The 16,870-nt window shown below is 31.6% G+C and overlaps 2 protein-coding genes across 4 annotated transcripts in view; both read right to left on the minus strand.

Annotated features, from left to right (window-relative positions):
- LOC126833537 (protein neuralized) overlaps positions 1–2,277 on the minus strand; it is a 28,919-nt gene extending 26,642 nt beyond the window's left edge. Inside the window, exon 1 of the mRNA XM_050564945.1 lies at positions 1,575–2,277. Coding sequence (XP_050420902.1) covers positions 1,575–1,599 — 25 coding nt within the window. The 5' untranslated portion in view covers positions 1,600–2,277. The remainder of the gene's footprint in view (positions 1–1,574) is intronic.
- Positions 2,278–3,021: 744 nt separating this feature from the next.
- On the minus strand, positions 3,022–16,578 carry LOC126833402 (2,3-bisphosphoglycerate-dependent phosphoglycerate mutase-like). 3 transcript variants are annotated; one of them, XM_050564717.1, is made up of 5 exons: positions 15,948–16,051; positions 6,455–6,559; positions 5,577–5,809; positions 4,897–5,167; positions 3,022–3,786 (listed from the first exon to the last, which is right to left on the minus strand). In XM_050564717.1, the coding sequence occupies exons 2-5, from the start codon at positions 6,555–6,557 to the stop codon at positions 3,614–3,616; spliced, it is 780 nt and encodes a 259-aa protein (XP_050420674.1). In that variant the 5' UTR covers positions 6,558–6,559; positions 15,948–16,051; the 3' UTR covers positions 3,022–3,613. The 3 variants fall into 3 exon arrangements, with proteins under 3 accessions (XP_050420674.1, XP_050420675.1, XP_050420676.1); XM_050564718.1 differs by lacking the exon at positions 15,948–16,051 and adding an exon at positions 10,068–10,207; XM_050564719.1 differs by lacking the exon at positions 15,948–16,051 and adding an exon at positions 16,345–16,578 and having other exon boundaries at positions 3,023–3,786.
- Positions 16,579–16,870: the final 292 nt, after the last annotated feature.

The raw sequence follows: 16,870 nt of genomic DNA on the forward strand, positions 1-16,870 counted from the left end.
CACAAAAAAAACTAAGATTAAAGTTATACGCGAGAAGGTCCAATAAAGTTGATATGAGATTATATCTAATGTTGTCATTTTGGATGTATAACCTTAAAAGAATGTTAATTTTATTTTATTAATATTTTCCATACAATTATTTTGTTTAATGTCTATAAGTAAGAAGATTAGGACAGGTACAAAAATGGCGATAACAAATATTAAATAAAAATATTTTTAATAACTAAAAAAAGTATTTAATTATTAAGTAATACTTGGTAAAGTAATTATTAACTAATATTTTACCACAATACAATTAGCATCATATGTGCAATGATTAGTGATAAGTGATAACATTAGTTAGTCACAGCTAACAACAACGTTAACTGGTGTTGTCAATATACAAAACAATTAAAATTTTGTCAGATTATACATAAATAAAACGTTCACAAAGACACATGTTTGCGGTACCTTAACCTAACCCCCACGTGATCGCAAAGTTTAAAAAAAATTGTTTATACTATATAATAAAAAAATTGCACTGATTTAACATAATATAATTGTAATACATTTAAACGGTAATAGGCACCGAAGAACTTTAAACCTAATGCAGAGGCCACGGTCAGGTCATGGGTCCAGTATGTCGTTTTTTGAATAGTATTATATTCAAATATTTTTAGACTATAATACTGTAATTATTATTGTTTAGACCACGACAAAACCTTGGTAAATCAAATTCGTGCCGAATTTCAGTCGTTCAACCGAGCATTTTTTGTGGGTTCATATTATTAAAATTTAATCAACAGAGTATTATATTTGTCAATTTTAATGATCGATAAAAGAAGTAAAATATCACAAGGGAAAAAAAATATTTAATAATAAATATCTCGACTCGAGTAATACCCGTTGGCAGGAAAAAATAATAAAAATATGCTACAAAATCGTCGCCATTTTGGGGAAAAAGTGACTAACGACTTTCACGTTTTTCAATGTCTGTTTTTTATTCAGAACAATTAAAATATACAAACAATAATAAAAAATTGGATTAATTTTCTGTACAAAAGTAAACTTATTATATTAGTCGAGTGAAAAATAGTTTAGGTCGTTTTTTTCACTATTTTCAAACGAGAACAACTCAATTAGGTTATCACTGAAACCCAAAAGACAAACGATGAACGGACATAATATAGAAAAACAATTTAAGTAATTTATTATTGAAAAAACATGATACCTATTACTAAAGTGTAATTTAAGAACAATAATTTAGTTTTAACCAAGTATACATAAGTACTTATACATAGCGGGGTTTTATACACAATTATTTGGCTTGATGGCCTTTTGCCCGGGAAGGGAGGTACAAACATTTTGGCTAGCAGCCCAAGTGGCAAACGGCTAATGTTGAGAACGATAAAAAAATCTCATCATCGTCGTGCCAGTCAATACGAGTCATGTACAAAGTTTATCTAAATATATACATTTATCACGGATAGAAAACCTAGCCATTCGATTGAATCCATACAAACGCGACGTTGTTGGGCCAGATTTTTAAAAAAATAATGTTTACCCATCATCAATAATAATAGTGTGGTTATTACCTGGTTTGCTTTCCGAATGTCCCATTACCAAGTAAAACCGCGTCGACCGCACGCATTTATAATAATACTTATATTTGTGGATAATATCAAAGTACAGGTGTCGAATTTAGCACAAAACAACAGAAACGATAACGGCGGCCAAAAACACGAACGGCCATCAATTTTTTTTTAAAAACAATATTATTATTTTTTTTTAAATTACATAAACTTTACGTTAAGCAGTAAGCACAACGTCGAACCGCCGGCCCGACTAACTACAGATAACTGACCAAAGTTTAAAAAAAACCAATCGCAGCACGTCGAGAATAATGTAAAATAACATACAATCACAATTTATACTATATAGGTATATTATTACATTTTACTATCAAAGTACAATACCCGTGGCTTCTTCATTGGTTGATGTTTTACAGTGTGAAATACTAACGGTGTTACGTTACACGACGTCCGGCGGTGATAACGCGGTTGGCCGTTGACCGTCCACGGGAAAGTTCAAACGTTCAGCGCTATCTGTCCGTCAGAGCGCGCGGTCGCTCTGCTGTTGGTTGTGTTGCATATCTGTCAAAAATGTCAAGGCGTTTCAATTAACGTGTAAAAAAAAAGAACATCAAGACTTAATAGGGTAGCCGGTAGACAATAACAAAAACCTTATTACACGTTATCATTAAAATTAACAAAACGTGTTCGGAACGGATTACTTTTTACCACTATGTGTCTTTTGTTTGATTAATTGTTTTTTTACAGTATTACAATTCTGCTGTGACGACATTTTAGTACAGGCTGCAATTTAAATTTCGGTGTAAATTATCTATATAAGTGGCGCCGATCCTATTTTTAATAAGATATATTTTTATTATTTAAAAATATGTTTACAATCAATAATATTTAAAAAAAAATGAGTAAATTTGTTGAATATTTTACAGTGGCAGGACGAAGTGAAAGAAGGAGGTGTCCAGTGACACTACTTCAACTAGGAAGATAAAAGTAAGATAATTACAACTAAAATATGACATACTTTTTGATTAAAAATCGAAAACCTCATTCTCCTAGACGATCAAAACACAGGAAATGCGAAATTGTATTTTTTTGAATTAGCGAATTTTGCTCATCTAACTTCTTGCCCATGACCGAACCTAACTTAACCAGGTTGTAGAGTATTGGTTTTAAATTTAAAAAAATGTAAACAATACTTGAACTTGTTGTGTTTCAAAAATTATTTTTTACTTTACCTATGTGATTAAATTAATTGTACCATTTTAATAAATTTAATAGTTAACACTAGTTCATATACAAAATAAACACCATGATTAATTTAAATTAAAAAAATTGAATTTCCTTTTTCGTAGTAAAAAAAGTATTGTTAAGGTAATTAAATACATTTAAAATATTGACTTACATGTGCGTATATTCAATACTGTATAAAGTACTTAGAAGATTATAGATTTTTAAAAAAAAACATTTTATAGTACATTAAAGGAAAATGTGGATTTATGAGTTTGTGTAGAGCGAGAAAAAGTAAATGCATGTATCTCAAATTAGAGCGGAACATTTTTTTTTTGTTGTAATTATAGTTTAAAAAAGGCGTATACCTACAAATGTATTTACCAATATACCACTGCCTTTGGGCATTGGTACTATGCAAACATTTGATAAATTCATTTTTCTTAATTTAGAAATAAACTATAAATGTACACGGGTACCTATGAATCAATTAATCGCCTCTTACAAATATTTTTAATTTTATATTTTGATTATTGTTACCTAATATAATATGTTTTTCAATACAAAAAAAAATTATAGTTCATTATTCATTAATCATTATACATATATAAATATCAAAAAAATTAACTTATACAAAATAAATAAAACACAATTTACGACGAGTGTTGGAGAAAAAATAAGGGGGGGGGGGTTGAGAAAGAGGTGGACAAATAGGAAGAGCCAAGACATAAAACAACACACAAAATAGTCATTTTTTAAACGCTTAGTACATCCGAATACAGTCCGAACATTTAGAGTACATAAAAAATGACAGTTGTTCAACGTGGTATTATGGTACCGATTGATGCGGCTCTGGCAATACCCTCTTGCACTCGCTTTGGATCTCCCAGAAATTCCTTGGTCGACACCACTTTCATGTACTCGTCAAACTTGTAGAAGAATGGAATACCAGATGGAATGTTTATTGAGCAAATGTCGTCGTTTGATATGCCTGTACAAACAATAATAAAACACGTTATCGTTGCTATTAGCGGTAAAAAATACAACAATTTGTAGATTGTATTAAAGGGACACTTGCATTTTTTTAAGGCGCAATGTATAGGCAATTTTTGACTAAAACTTAACGTCTGCTTTCGTCGAAACAAACGTTAAACGATTAAAATATTTTTAATAAAATAGACAATTTTTAATTTTTTTTAAACTTAATTAATTGACAAAAAATAAAAGTCTGAAAATGAGACTGAATGAAGATTCAGTGTGTGTCTATAAAATAACGACTTTTTTAATGCGTTCAATATTTAGTTGAAAATTATATTATTTTTATTTCTTTTAGCTACGATGCAAAACTGAAATAATTAATTTACAAAAAATAATTTTAAAACTATGCCACGATCGATGTCTTGAAATGTATGAAGAATTAGTCATAACTTAAATAGAAGTATTCTTAGGAAAAGTACGTTTGAAGTGGAAACAAATGTTTTTGTACAAAAATAGACTCTATGTGCGTTTTATACAAATTAAAACAAAAACTTAATTAATAAAATAGATCCTTTTTTTTATGGTAATATATATGTTTAATAATTTTAGCTTTATGTTAAGTTTTAGTCAAAAATTACCAATACAATGCGCCTTAATAAATAATATGCTAGTGTATAAATATGCTCTGTAATTCTATAGCTTTTACAATTTTTTTCGCTGAAGTACTATTTTTCACACAATTTACACAATTTTAGTTTACATGTCCAGTGGCAAACTCATCTTCGTCATAAATTGACCATTATCTCGCGCACCGTATTGTAAATACATATTTTAAAGTCTATCTAAATGATCTACATTCGTCATTTACATTGAATATATATTTTTTACCATTTACACGGTTTTGCCTAAAAGTATTTTTTTTATTTAATTGATTTTCACTTTAATTGTTATCACTTATACATACAACTCCTGCAGACCGATGTCAACTCCCCGACCCGACTATATATTTTTCATTAATTGCATCATAATAAAACATACCGAAAGTCAAACCCCTTGAACTCGGCGTGTTATCTATGACATTTTTTATATGAGAATATTTAGTCGTTTAACAAACTCTCGGTACCTTCTAAATACTTGACGAGGCTTCGCAACACCGTACCGTGAGCAACGATCAATACCCTTTGTCCCTGTCGCACGGCAGGCGCAATCATCTGCTCCCAGAACGGTATCACTCTCTCCATGGTCTCTTTGAGCGATTCAGTCACAGGGAACTTAACGTTATGCTCGTTGGCGTACTTCTTGAGTTTCGGGTTGTTCATGACCGCATCGTAATACTTGTGGTCAGAATCCATCGGTGGTGGCATCACGTCGAAACTCCGTCTCCATATTTTCACCTGCAATCAAACAATGTGTTCAATAGTACACAGAAATAACTAACTAGGAGGAGGTCCCTGGTGTGTGGTTGCTTAGTTTATTTTACATCTGTACCGAATTTGGTCATCGCAAATATGCTGACTTAAATGCGCGTATTAGGATATTGTCGCCTAGCTGTTTTAATTAAAAAATAAGCTTGTTGGAAGACCGAGTCGTTTGCATTTTTTGTACTACAATATCGTATACTAAGTTACACGTTACAACCTTTTAACAGGAAATCGAAATGGAAAAGTCATAAGCCAAGTGATGGTTTCCAAGAACTTCATCTTCGGTTCTCGGACGGTTCAGAAACAACTGCGCCCTTCTACGGAAAAGGCGGCTCACAAAAGGATACGTGTAAAAAACATAAACTCAACGGATAGTTATTACCTGTTGTTCCCCGTGTATGTCGACCAGATGGCCTTTGACGTATCCGGTCAAAGCGCCATAGTGCCGTTCGTTCAGTCTCCATGTTTCTATTACGTGCACATCGGGCTGTCCTAAGTACTTGGCGACCACGTCCAATGTTTGGTGAGCTCTAGTTAACAGAGATGTGAACACAATGTCGAAATTATAGCCCGCGGATTTCATCAAACGACCGCACTCGTGAGCTTCTTCCAATCCTAGAAAATGGAAAATCACAGATCATTTATATCATCTTCAGTTGACTTGCCTCGTCGAACACCCAACATAAACATAATACACATCAACCCACTACTACTACCTCTAAATCACTCCATTGTGACCTATCTATCTTGTTATACTATATCACTTGCCTCCTTTCTTTTAACGTTCTCAAACTATCTCAATCTATTTTCTCTTGACTTTCCTGCTATCGGAGTAGCTCCCAAATTTCACCTCATATTCAAATAGTTCTGTCTAACCTAATCACTCATTATAGTACACATTCATCTGACATTCTCTCGACCCGTCTCATTAATTAATACCTAATTGTTCATCCTTAAAAGTATACAATCAAACTAATTTAGTAAAAAAAGTCGTTCTTCATATGATAATTATCCCCAACCATAGAAGCCGCAAGGATTATGAGTACAATTTTGAGGTACGGTAAACTCTGACAAAAAATAACCTTCCCAAAATATCAGACATGTAAATCTCTATAAAAAGATTGACACCCGTACAACAAGATTTGTAATCTTCTACAAAAATATTAGCATTTTCCTATAATACTTTTTTTCGGCAAATGCTAAGAAAATATATGCAAAAACTTTTTATTATCATTAATTTAAATTTGTGTGTTTTATTACCTTGTTCGGACAACTCCGAATCGTACCATCCACAGAAGACGTTATTTTCAGACCACTGGCTCATCCCATGTCTTACCATAACTACAGTTTTCCGTCCCGTCATTTCTGAAAAATTAAACAAATATATACTTAAGGTATTTCAACATCATTTTAGTGTAGACAAACTACTCGTTTACAATAATCGACCTGATTTAACAACGATTTTAATTCTCTTAAAGTACACAAATCTTATTAATGCCAAGATAACGATAACATTATTCATAATGCGAGCATTATCTAAACATGTATATGCACATGTTTAATAAATTAGATGTGTCATAGGTAGGAAAATAAAAACACACTTTGTGTAGTACATATTTTAGATTGAAATGAAGCTTATTTTACCATAACAGTTGCCAAAATGTATTCAAGTAAATTCATGTAATCAATGTAAGAAAAAATGTTATAATATTGACAATTTTCACTAATGCATGTTCCTATTGTTAAATGTGTGATTACTGATTATAGTGCTTACCTTTTACTCATATAGTGTCTAAATGATAATGATATACATTGTTATTGTAAGCGTACAGAAAATACTAAACAAAAGCCACTTAAAAATTTTCTAATAAAAAATGATTCATTCCCATTACATTAATTATTTTGGCATTATGTTAACTGTACAAAACGGCTATTTGTTTACACGATTAATATTTTATGCGTATTGGGGCTTGAATTTTTGGGAGTGCTAATTTTGAGTCTGGGGGTGCTTAAGTCCCCTTAGCACCCTTTCTAGTTGCGCCTATGTGCATTTTGAAACAGAGACCAGTTAGCCGAACAATTCTCTATAGTCTGCCCTCCCTCCTCGGGATTTGCAGGGAAGTTCTTTTATTTAATAATTATCTTCAAATGAGTAAACCGTGACCGCCTATTAACTGAATAGGTAATTTTGTATGATTGTAATTGCGTTTCAATCTAGTTAAAATAATAATACTGTTATGTATGTATTAAAAAAAAAAGACGGTCATCGGCGCACATCATATTTCTATTAATTATATGCAAGCATGCATTGCATAAGCAAAATAATATTATTATGAAGTCAACGGGTTAATACACTGTGAATGGGAAACATTAGACTTGGCACGGCGTTGCACGACTCCATGATTTATCACTATACCTATAATTATAATATCACAGCGAACCGACGATGAACCTACCTATATAAACAGCAAGCGGTGGCTTAACATATAACTCCTCTGAGTCAACGAAAATATTTGGATCACAAGACGTACCTATCCTTAAACCTTGTCCGCGCTAAGATAACATTCACCTCTTATTTAAAAATAAAAGCAAAATATAGTAAATAAAAAACGCACCCTAAACAATGCGTTATGCGCAGCAATTATAGTGTGGAACGTCAGATGAATGCGTGGCGGATTTGAGTTAATTTTTACTTGTTTCAGTAATAAATCATCATTAAAAAACCAATGCTTTTTCAGCATAGCTAAAATAATTAATATTTAAACCGAGAACATTTTCGTCATTAATTAATTTTTATTGAAAATCTTTATCAATAAAAAAATACAACTTTTTATAACACGATAATTATAGTAGGAATGCGAAAAAAATAAGATAGTAATAAATAATACAAAACAACTAATAAAACAGTATAATTTAATAAACCGATAATGCATAGACGCGATCTCCAGAGCCAAAAATGCCAGTAGAAATATATCAAAATCAATTTAAAAAAAAATCATCCAAGAACAAGTACACGCTTAGATAATTTTACTGTTAACCATATTTTACTCCTTTAGACCTGTGACCTCCCCCAATCCGAAATGCTTAAGTTTATGTTTGTCGTTCCAAACAGACCACTTTATCCAACTGGATTAAGCCGCGGTAAGCTTTATATACATATATCTGCGTTATCAACTTAACATACAGACATATTTTCGTGTGATAAGGTTCTATAATTCCCACAATGATGGCGGAAAATGGTAACTTTCATTTGGCATTTATTGGCATGCACACGTCTTGGCAATCTAGGTTATTATAATATAATATATCTGTGCTTTTAGTTTACTAAAAAGAGGCGTGGTCGTCGTCGTCGTGCTGGAGATAACAATTGGAGGGAAAGATTCAGCGTTATCGTTGTTGTTTATTTGCCGACGTAATTTATTTCATTGATGAGACTGCCGCTAGAAAAGGAGCTGTTGTTTAACTGGGACTCGTTCGATTAACGTATGCGCAGTTTACTCTTGTGACTTGTCCGCTGAACCGGCTTTCTTTCCCAGATCGTCATCGTCGAAGGCATCCCAAACATTCTTCAATTCGTCTTCTCTGTTCGTCCTTTCCTCCGACCGGTATAATTCGATGATAATAAATATTACAATACAACAACAACAACAACAACGTCGACGACGGCCATCGTAAAGAAAACAAAAGTGAACGCATAAAAAAAACAACATAATATGTCTGCAATGCGATGAATGCATGCAATGAATGTGTTGTATAATAACAATAAGACGGACACGTCAATAATATAGGCACACGAGGAAATAATTGAAATAATTTTTGCTGTCTTGGTATGCTTGCAAGGTCCAACAAACACAACCGGGGACCTTCTTGTTGGTCCCACAGAAAAATTCCAAAAAAATTAATTATTCAAAGTTAAACTAACGGGTGACTAGTATGTGTGTTTTTCGTTTAAACCATACTTTTTTGGGTTTAGATAGCACATACCAAACATTTGGGTCGAGTAAAATTTAACTAAAACAAGAATAACAACAACTAGTGCAAAACGATTAGGTTAGGTAAGGTTTTTAATATAACGTTTTGTTTGAATAAAAATGATTTATCACAAATAATATGATTTAAATAAACTAACAACATAATTACTGTTTAAATAAATATTCAATCGACAATATATCAAAAATAACTTAAATTGAAACAAAAATTGTTTTCTAAAAAAAATGACCCTTAAGAGTTATGCCTAGTTATTTATCTATTTAAAGTAATCGACTTTTTAATATTGACATAATTTTATTTTTAAAAATTAGACAATATTTCTTGAAAAAGTAATTCCAATAACTAGTAATGAAATTATGTTCATTTAGAAGACTAATATTTGACAATATATATTTTGAATGATCCAGATAATATTTTAAGTATTTAAATGTATTTAATTAACTACATAATATCACATTATAATACATTCATTGAAATAATTGTTGAACTAATGTTTAATTTTGTAATTTAAAACAAAAATAACAAATTAATTTAAATTATTTTTTTTATTTTAGATTAAATTATGGCTAGGGTTGTTGAAAAACAAGTTATGACTTCAAATAGAATACACAAGTCATTTTTTGAACGAACAAAATGCACTGAAAATTGAAAATACCCAAACAGAGATTCCGCAATCACCGATACAGTATCTAAAACTGGATACGTCTTAAATATTTAAAAATATCATAAAATGTTCACACGAATGACTTATTACGACATACACTTTTTGGATATCTAGATTTTCTGGAAATGATTTTCGTTTTAGATTTTCTTTAATTTGTCATATGTTATACCTACTGCTAGTTCCGAACCATGCATAAATCAGTAAAAAAAAAATACCTACTTAGTCGTCGCGAAGGCGTGCGCTTTACCGCTTAAAGATATGTGTTTACTCGAAAAAGACAACACACGAAAGACGCGATAATATATGCTTGTCGGCATACCAATTGCATTATTATTAAAATACGTCGATCGTTAAAATCTATCTGACAATAATAATTAGTCGGGATTCCTCCTCTAGGTACGCGACGTATATGTAATAATATTATTATTAAACATTATAGTATATACTGTTTTGGATCACGATCACGGCGCATTCTACTGGTGCACGATGCACGTGGGTTGATTGATCGTTAATCAACAACAATATTAATAATAATATGTAACACTATAATTTTCTAAGATTCTATCTCACAACGGATAAGCCGATAACAAAAAAAAAAGTTGATATTAGAACATGCGGCGGGGGTGGTTATGTGATAAAGTATAATTAAAAAAATAATAATACTAATCATAGTATTAATAATACCCCCACGTGTACACAACAAGAATACACGGAATTCATTCCACTATAGCTGTTTATGTGTAAATAGTAAATACCATATTTTATCTGCGATCAAAAGGTGTTGTGCGATACTACGATGAGATGTAACTGTTGTTAATTATTATAAGTATATTCTTGTTTAACAACGCAATTTGATAAGTGAACGGTGGCGTTTAACGGAGGACGTGAAACATAGGATCTGCGCGGTGGATGATCAAGTAAAAAGAAGCTTCAGGTGTTTTATGTGACAAGAGAATTCCAATGAGACTAAAAAATTAGGTTCTAAAAGGGTGTGGTGAGACCGATAAAAGATGATTGGATGTGGTTAAGTTTGATATGAGGAGGACTGCTGGTGTACGCGATAATGAAGTTAGGACAGGATGTTTAGGACAAAAGATAATGAAGTTTATGGAAGTTAAGGACAAAAGTCTTCAGCCCCAAATAATAATTGGGACGAAGGCGCAGGAGAAGAAAAATAATTGTATTTCCATATCTGAAAATTGAATAATATAAATAATAATACAATAGTACAAATCAATACTATTCGAAATATTGTTTTAAGTTAATCAAATTAACCTTTGACTATTACAATTTAATAAAACTATTTTCGAATTTAAATCAAAGCGTTTTCTGAACAGAATATTATTCGCTTCAACTACAATGTGCTAAAATCTTATCGTGCTAGTCTGTTTGAATCGATAAGGTATTTTCGATAGAATTTATAGCGGAAATCAAATAAAATCAAATAATCTCATTTTAATAACCAAACTCCAAAGTAATTACTCAATTGAATATCAATAAAATACACTATCCCTATATCAGTCCACTATAGATATAATAGGTTATAAGCGTAATTACATAATTAAACAATCAAGATCAAAAGCTCGCTATCATTAATCACTTATATTTTAGCAACAGAAACAGAAAATAAAATAGGATAAACACTGATTTAATCCTAATAAATTAGGATTAAATGAGTAAAAGAACAAAATAATTAACGTCTCCAATAATACTGTTCGGCGCGATTTTGTGATAAGACCAAAATACTTAAATCATTCATATCGGAAAGGCCATACATCCATAAATCACAAATGTTTAACATTATCAACGTCATTGTATCAAAAAGTATAAAAATTGTTTATTTTTAACAGTATTTAGCAATAATTCATTATTTTCTTCGACATACAAACCTGGTTATTTTTAGAGAAACGGCCTTTTTGAATGCACTCGTTTTTGAAAATCTCGAAGACATAATATGGCTGTCTCATAGGGACAACCATAATAACATGCTCTATATTATTCACCTAGACAGAGCACTTTTGTTGAAAAAACAAATTTCACAAAAATGTAGAGATATGGCCTTTTCAAAATGACTGATTCTTTTGTAAACGACTTTTTTTCGCTTAATCCAAATCTGGCCTCAGAGTAGCAAGTAAATTTATTTTCAAATGGCTTTCCTAATTGCAAGCAATTTACAAAACGGAAATAACACTTTTTTTTTTTAATACTCTTACATTATATAAAAAAGAAGCTATAAATTTTACTTTCGGCATCTTAATGCAACGTCCAACACTCATTTCCACAAATCGTTGCTGGTCTGCTAACTACAGCATATTTTCTAAACAACTCGTTCAATAATAATATAGTGATATAGTAATCTTGTAATATAAATTGAAACAAAGCGCGGACGAGGCGATCGTTAAACATTTAAACGTTTACCACATTCTGAGTGTGTGGCTTTTACGACGTGTTGCACGGTAAACAGCAGAAACAAATCGCCCTGACAGCAATGCCGGATACACTTAGAAAAAGTTAATAAAAGCATCACGGTTCGAGGTACAAAAATATGATGAAAGATTAACAGTTGCGCGACTTGAATGTGAAAAATGAAAATGTTCTAAGCAAAAGACCCGTGGAATCGTAAAAAAAAACCAAAAACTTTGTAATTTTGAAAACTATACCCAATTCCCTATGAAGAAAATACAATAATTGTTGAACAATACCTAGAACGGAAACATATTGGCACAAATTCATTTAGAAATTTGACCCGTTTTCATAACTTAACCTTAATACGTTACTGGTTTTACTATGGTAAACTGCAGATGAGTGCATTTTTTTAAAATAGTTTCTTAATTCTTTATTTTTTAATTCCACATAAAGATTAGAATAGAAAACAATTAAAATTTATCTACATAAATAAAAGGCTGGCGTTATAACTATGTATTTTAATGAAAATAATTAAAAACTGTAAATGTCAACAAACTTTTATATTATGTAGATCCTGGCCGGGAAGAATTCTGGTTCTCTATTTTAGGTATTCTATGCATGTGGCCCCAAAACGTGTTTTTTTGGAAAGGCTATAATATAGTTATTAACATGGGCGTAACTAGAGATTTAAGAGAGACTTAAGCACCTCTAAATTCGATATTTAAACACCCCTTAAAATACACAAACTACATGGTTTGGTTGAATTTTTTATTTTCTTAGAAAGTGTAATTTGTTTATAGTTTAAAAAAAAGTTCCTCATTTAGGCTTGAAATCCATTTTTTACTTGATCTAGCAAAATCTTTTTATTTTACACTTAATCATAAATTCTTACGCTATATTTTATTTTAAATAACATCATTATTATTTTAATGGCCGATGTCAACTTTTTTTAATACATACAGACTTATAAAATCTTCAGAAATTTATGGTACGGTATATATTTCTATGAAATAATTGTTTTTGCTAAAAAGTCTTAGATAATATCTATTATACTAAATTATTAAAATAAATTGAAATCATGAAAGGCAAAAATATTTGTTTGAGGGTGGTTTTTGGGTGTAACTCTAGTAATATACTTATACAAATTACTTTATTAAAGTGGGATGCCCCATAACACAAATAATGCTTGGTCGATCATTTATTTAGAATATTAACTTTTGAATTCAATAATTGGCATTTATATTTATGGGCGAAGTGGCAAGTGCAGGCAAATAAAAAAACATCACTCTTTTCGCTTATACCTATAGGCTTTAAACACTAATAACCCAACAATTGCTTATTCAAAACTGGTTATAAACTACAGTAGTTGAACTACTCATAATTTTCGTTAGATCATTCTGATATTTAATTGGTGAATCAAACATTATTTATTACATTAGTAAGTCTAAAAGTTCCACGGCGCTCAAAATAATTGAAACTAAAGCATTTAATTGTTAACACTTTATTTCTGCATTTTGTATTTTAGTTAAAAATGTTGACTAATATTTGTTTGCATTTAAATCAAGTTTTAAATTACTTGGGAGTACCACGGGGATTGTGGAACATATGTATTGTACACATATTTATATGAAAGCAGCTGTTTTTTAATGCATTCTAGTGTATGTTAGACCGCTGTTACTAGTTACTACTAGGTCTATTGACACTATATGTAGCACAATTGTAGTGCATTTGCATACAATTCCGATTGCTAATTATAACTGTACAACGATAATCGTATCTGAGGATGTGGTTGAATTGGGCTTTTCGTGAAAAACAATATCAAAGAACAGATTAGAACAACGTTGAGCGACAACACAGCAAAACATTTTATAATAATGTTATTATTGGATATTATTACAATTTTATATTATTTCATACACGCCACCGAGTGAAAATTCAGCCTTTGGTATTTTGATATACGACGTGATAAATATTTTCTAACGTTTAGCCAATTTAGCCGACATCAAAAATACATTTGTTGCTGCACCGTTTGGTGCCAAGTGTTGGAAATTTGCAACAGGTTTTTCTAAACAATCGGATATTATTTTATCCAACAAATGTTTTTTTTTGAATATTTTTTTTGCAAATTTCAACACTTGGCACTGAAAGGGTTAAACTAATGTGTTTGATAATAATTATTTCAGCAGCGCTTCAAAGCTTTTAAATGTTGGCTTGGCGCCGAAATCGAATAGTGTCGCACGTAGTTATTACTAATTTTTTTTTTCTTCAATAAATTCATATTTAGATAGGAAAAAAAACTTAAAATCAACATCTTACATCCAATACAAAAAGCTGTACACATTCCGCACGTTTGCCGAACAAACAAGATAACTTGAAATTGAATATCCTGCGAACATGGTACGCTTCCGTTTCAGGTACGTTATCAGTTCTTTTTTTAATCAGTTGAAAAAAAATCGATTATTTAATCATTTACCGTACCAGACATTAACGAACAACTCGACTGTCAAACAAGTTATTTATGTAGTCTCTTACAATTTATAATACTCATTGTACGACGTATAGTAAGTTATATTATGATCAGATACACGTTGTACCTATACACAGTTTTACCTAGTTCGGTGGGTAATATGTGACACGTATTGAAACCTAGTATAAGATGTCCACGTTAATTATTGTATTTTAATATTAAAATTTGGGTTTTTAAATTTAGTGTTACACAATAAAAAAGAAAAATATATTAATGTTACAATATAGCCGCTGAATATTGGAAAAAAAAATTACCGATAAAACAGTTCTACAGCAATAATTTTAAACTTGTATAAAATATAATAGTTTATACGTTTGGTTTTTATACTCAGTTATAATAGAATATAATCAAAACAAACCTTAATCAATAGCAATTTATTTTTATTTTTAAAGAAAAGCGTCTGCGTTTTAACGTCTTGACAGCTGATAATTTGACGTTACTAACCGCTTTCGCCGATTTTTCTTTAACAAGTGTAGAAATATTATATTATAACATATTATAAACATATATTTATAATTTTAATTAGCATAAATCGTGAATAATACTACGGCTTCCTCGTAGTAAGTAACGTGATACTCGGTATTAAAATACAGGGGAAAAAAATGTGTCAAAAGATAAACAATATGTTAAAGGCACAGAGAAACTCTTGTTAAATAAACAGCTAAATATCAGTTTCCCAGTTTCCACCGAACGTCTTATCGTCGGGTTTCCGTGGATTAACATATAAGCGTTATACATAATAGGCTTAACAATGTAATTCTTGGCTTATATCTGAGAGATTATTATTATCTTAATAAAAGACACACGTATTGTTAATTATTATACGTAAGTTGAACCCGTGTTCGCTCGAGGTGAAAAATCAGTAACAAAATATGCACCACCGATAAATACAAAATACATTTTAACAATGCATATCCATTAAAGATATTTTATTGACGACATTCCGCATATATTTTTTTAGTTGTTGGCTCGGGCCAGGCTTTTATCTGGCCAATTATTATTAATTTAATAATGTATTTTTAGTCAGTGTCATTGCACAACACGTCATTATAATTATTTTGATCAATAACCCGTAACAACAAAAATTAAGCTTGGAATTTTATAAAACCATTTAAAAGTTGAAAAAAAACCAAATTGATACAGCATTCAGTAAAAAAAAATTGTACCTATTTCTTTGCTGCATACACATCACAGCTATAACGCACAGGACTAGGTCGACACGATTGATAACAATGTTATCTCGTTAAAATTTTGAACGTTAACAAAAAAACGGTAAAGAATAAGAAACGACCCGGCGATAAAACTAGAATAATTATGATGGTGTAAAACTAAACGTAACTGAATAATTGGCGTTATTTTCAAAATTATTATTACTGTCGGTTTGTTTTTTTTTTTTTTTTAATCGTCGTCGCGGACAAAAACCAAAACGCGTCGTTCCATCGCAGCCACAGAGATTATTTTTGTACAATTATAAAATATTATGGCGCAAGTCTCGCAGTATAATTAAGTACACGGTTAACCGATTAAAAACATTTTTGAACAAATTAAAATGCTAACACGTACTTGTGTGATGATGATGAACGTTTGTCGATAGTGGTGCCGGTGGTGGTGGTGGTGGCTGGTGCTGCTGCTGCTGCTGCTGGCGTACGTTGTGAAAACAAAAACAAGCGTGTGCGTTTGTTTTGGTTTGCGAGTCGCAGCGCCGCCGCCTCTCCGGTGTCCGCGCTGCCGTCTGCCGTATCTCCGCCTTTGATCGGTGTGGGTTCGGGTACCGTTTGCTCGCGCCGGGGCGGCAATTCCAACACTAAACACGGGTTGCGGCGGCGACGGCGGCTAGGACGACGACGACAACGACGATTGCGGCGGCGGCCACGGTAGCGGGCGGGCGGCGTCTGTTTTCACTGGCCCTAAAGTCTTTGTCCCGATGCTGGCTCCGCCGAGATTGTTCGAATAATATTGTCAAAAACAATTATTATAAAATTGTTGGCGTGTACTTTGACCGAAACGACACCGCCGGTTAGGTTAGGTTAGGAAAATTATTATCAAAAATAACGTTTATGACTTGTAAAATTATCCGATATTAATTGTA

This window comes from Adelges cooleyi, unplaced genomic scaffold (genome assembly GCF_023614345.1).
Source record: "Adelges cooleyi isolate 19-005CV unplaced genomic scaffold, UGA_ACOO_1.1 ACOO_flye_CR_arks_rails_tigmint_CR_PRNA_2, whole genome shotgun sequence".
Taxonomy (NCBI): domain Eukaryota; kingdom Metazoa; phylum Arthropoda; class Insecta; order Hemiptera; family Adelgidae; genus Adelges; species Adelges cooleyi.